Raw genomic sequence first — 4,067 nt, forward strand, 5'->3', positions numbered from 1 at the left:
GTACGAAACCTGGAGAGGGCACATAATTGGGAAAAACACCAGTACCAGAGATGGGTTGGTAAACCACCTGATACCCTGGAATGCTGGGTGGGACCACAGTGCCAGAGGGCGTTGTGTTAAAAGATAACTGGGATCGGTAGAAACCATACGCAGGACCCAAAAGAGGTGCAAGCAGTGATGACTGCATGCCAACACTAGCAGGAAGAGGTATGGGTTGGGAGGGAGTGTTTTGAATTTGAATTTGGGCAGTATTCCACAACACATTAGAAGTTGGAACAGAAAGTGAACCAGAGGAGAAAACAATGAACCAGAGGAGAAAACAGTGTTACCTCCTTGAACACCAAAAGTCGGAGAGTGAATTATACTCCTAGACCCTCCTCTATTAGGGTTCACAAAATGCCAGGGATTGAGGATAGTTAATGGTACGGTTTGTTGAACTTGTGCCACAGAAGAAGATACCCATGCAACAGAAGAAGATACCCATGCAGAGTTAGGAACATACGTACTAATAGGCACATACGAACCTGACGCGGTCACCGACAGGGATGATGATGGATCTCCAAACGATCAAGGAGGTACTTGTCCTTCCTCACAAAGAGTCCCGTACCGAAGTCCAGTTTGTCGGCTAGAATGAGAAGCAAAGCTCTCCAATTGAGGCTCAATACCTAGGTCCAATACTAGCACACTGGCTGTGGGCATGTATCCTCCTCTGGAAGTAACGGCTGATAAGCTCAGAGAAGAAAAACCATATGCCAAGGGTGTAGAGGGTGAGTGGGTAAAAGTAGGCTGGTCGTCTCCCAATGAAAGACCTCGAACAGGGCTCTCCAATGAATGAGGAGTTCCATCCTCCGTGTGATCGATATCGGAATAAGGGGAGTCAATATCTGGTATGAAAAGCTGATCCTCCGGAATCAAGGGTAGACAATCCATGGTGTGTACTTTCTAGGTCTTCGATCCCTTTGCTCACCATGTGAGGGCAAAAGAGACCAAAGGACCAAATATATGAAAGATCAGAGTAAAACACACAGCATGCAATGGTGATGTGAATATAAAAGATGAAGTCCAGTACAAGAGCTCTATGTGAGACTCTGAATAAGCAGAGAGAGCTGATGTCCCATAAAACGCAGATAACAGAGCTGGAGTGACCCTGATGAAAGCGCTGATATAAGCCTGATGCAAACGCTGAAGACAACCTGATATAGACGATGAAGTCAGCCTGATGTAGGCAATGTAAACGCTGCTGTGACCTGATGTAGGCGGCCAGTCCAGCAGCAGTAGGCGCTGTAGGTGAACCTGATGTGGGCGGCGGAAACGCTGATGTGAGGCTGATATAGGCGGCCAGTTCAGCAACAGTTAATGCAGCAGATGAACCTGATGTAAGGCGCCGTATTCTGACCAGCAGGAGGTGGTGATGCACACAGTGAGGTGCAGTCCACGAAGAGTCCAGCAGGCGATGAAACGCAGAAGAAAAACGCAGCCTGAGGTGCAGGGCGCCAAAGTCCACGTGGATTTTATGATGGTGATGAACACGTGGGAGCCTCATATTTATATGAGGTAGTGGTCCGCCAGCATTGAAGTCGGCCCTTTTTGGGCTCGATTAAATACCTGTTTTGGGTATATTTTCACACACTAGCTGCCTCTGGACATTCCTTAACCACACACACCACATCAGCATCCACAGCTCAAGAGAGGAGAGGTTACCCTTGCCACAACCCCCCACAGCAGCGCTGGACCCAGAGATAGATTCCTCTAAAAGGATAGAGGACTATTTCTGATCTCATAGCGGTATATGAGTACAGTTCCCCCCACATCCATTTGTCAGGCCTTGACACATGGCACTGCCATTGACCATCACTAGCTATCGTTCTTACCTGACAATTCTTATTTTCATTTTCACTATGTAGCGTTTATGATTCACGAACACCCAAAGCATTGATCACCACAGTACCCACACAGATCGAATCCCATGGACAGTCCCCCCAATATGTTAAGAAATATGTCTTTTTTTCTATTCTCTATCTCAACCCAGATGAAAGCTTTATGTAAGATAACCCCTTATCACAGTTCTTCTATAAGGCATTATTCTTGCCATAACAGTCTTGAAAGGCAGTTTTCACCACCATTTCGTTCTCATTTGACGAGAGCGAATCACCCCCAGTTGTGTCATGTTATACAAATGGTTAAAAAGTGAGGCTTTACTCCAGCAATTAGTTTGTAAGGTAAAAAAGTGGAGACATGTCATGATAAAAATGAGAAAGGCCCTGACAGGTTCTTACTTGGTGGTAAGGTGGGTTTCTTGTCAGGCCGACACAGTTAGAAGCTGACATGGCACATGACAATTCCCACAAAAGGTGGGTAAGGTAGCTTCACATTGTCTGGCCAACAAAGTCAAATGACTATCCCCACAAAAATGGTATCTGGCAGATATGATCTTCACATGGACTGCACCCACCCATGGTAAGGGCTTAAAATTAATGAGATCTCCCTACTTTTCATCTGGCATGGACAGCTCGTACACCCGTGGACATCTAAGAACATTTTCTCTAGTGGGGCCTGGTGATACTTAACTCCTGACCTCCATTAGAAAGAGCTGCTTAAACCACTAGTAGTGCAAATGGGAGCCATACAAAGCCACTTTTTGCTGGCCTTGTCCATGGCAGTTCTATATTTTTCAAACTTCATATCCCAAGGGATGCTTTGGCTAAGTGTAGAAACCATCTGAGTGCCAAGGTTCTAGCAAGAAGAAAAGCATCATAAACATGAAAGGGACGCAGATTCTTCAAATTCTATATTTACAAAATAGACAACTGACACATGAGTTATGTGGTAAAAACATCGAAGCCTGAAAAATACAGACTTTTGGCATACTTAAAACCTAGGGATATTTACACGGACGCAAACCAACATACAATGATAACCAGCTTGGTGAGTACCAAAGAGCTGTCTGCATTAAAAGCTCCCTAAAACTGTCCTCCTAGTATGTACACTACTGATGACTGCTGATACAGCTCTCATGAAAGTGAGTTTTCAAAAGACACACGGCCAATAGTCCGTGCTGCCGACTGAGAGACTGCAGCCAAGTTTTCTAGCATTTTAACGACCTCCACAGTGTCATCTAGATAGTACTTAGCCTTGCTAGGTTTTCGGCCCACTGTACAAGCAAAGACTTCTGCCATAGGGGACTGAGGTGGTTTTGCCATTGCACTGGCAATACTCTCAAACATGTCCTCATCAGACCTGTCATCTCCGCAGCAGAGAACAAAGTCTGGGTGTAAGCCTTTAGAGACCATAAATGACAGCAACTTTTCAGCTATCACACCTTTGCTGACTCCCTGCAAAATTAAACCAAAAACCATAAAGTTAACGTATAAATGCAACCTCCAGGAGCATGTTTGATAACAAACAGGCACCTCAGCTTTTGAGGCAGTCTACTATACCTGAGGTTTCACTTCAACAATGTGCTGGCCGCTTTTGACAGCGACAGGTTCATTGGCTAGAACACTTCCTAGATGATCTAGGAGCTCCTTTGCCTGCCAAGATCCAAAGTCAGGATCTGCATCCTGATGATGCCAGACCAAAGCACTCTCTTTGGCCTCAATGAACGACCCATCAGTCGTCTCAGTGTACAGCATCATAACTGGTTCAGCTACATCTTTCCAATCAAAAGCTGCTGCAGGTATGCTGGTGTCCCATTCAGAGTCTCCATGCCATCTACAAAGCAAAATGAGATTAGCCTTCTAGGCTGTACAAAAACAAATGATGGTTTCATGCTAAAATGAAAAGTCTTGACCTAAGAATAAAAGGATTATGATGCAGCACCTGTAGAAATAACCGTGCTCCGCTGCTAGGCCCAGCTGTTTGCATGACAAAAACCAGTCACTTAATATCTGGCGCTTTCTCCCACTAACAATAAAGACAAGATTTTTGGGATCACTGCAAAGTATATCCAAGGTGTGCAATACTTCAGGGCTGGGAGTTTTATCCGCAGATGTCTGTGGCATCATGGTGCCATCATAGTCAACAAGGATTGCCCTGCATGAGGTCCTCCTGTAAGCTGATGCTATGTG

General features: G+C 45.2%; 1 protein-coding gene across 1 annotated transcript in view; it reads right to left on the minus strand.

Annotated features, from left to right (window-relative positions):
- Positions 1 to 2,775: 2,775 nt before the first annotated feature.
- The window catches only part of LOC147603898 (alpha,alpha-trehalose-phosphate synthase [UDP-forming] 5-like), a 4,725-nt gene continuing 3,433 nt past the window's right edge, over positions 2,776 to 4,067 (minus strand). The window contains exons 1-3 of the mRNA XM_086796114.1: positions 3,820 to 4,067; positions 3,438 to 3,711; positions 2,776 to 3,332 (exon numbers count right to left, since the gene is read on the minus strand). The exon at positions 3,820 to 4,067 is cut by the window's right edge and continues 3,433 nt beyond it. Coding sequence (XP_086652240.1) covers positions 3,012 to 3,332; positions 3,438 to 3,711; positions 3,820 to 4,067 — 843 coding nt within the window. The 3' untranslated portion in view covers positions 2,776 to 3,011. The remainder of the gene's footprint in view (positions 3,333 to 3,437; positions 3,712 to 3,819) is intronic.

Source organism: Cibotium barometz, chromosome 63 (assembly GCF_041138505.1).
Source record: "Cibotium barometz isolate CiBa-2024 chromosome 63, ASM4113850v1, whole genome shotgun sequence".
NCBI lineage: Eukaryota > Viridiplantae > Streptophyta > Polypodiopsida > Cyatheales > Cibotiaceae > Cibotium > Cibotium barometz.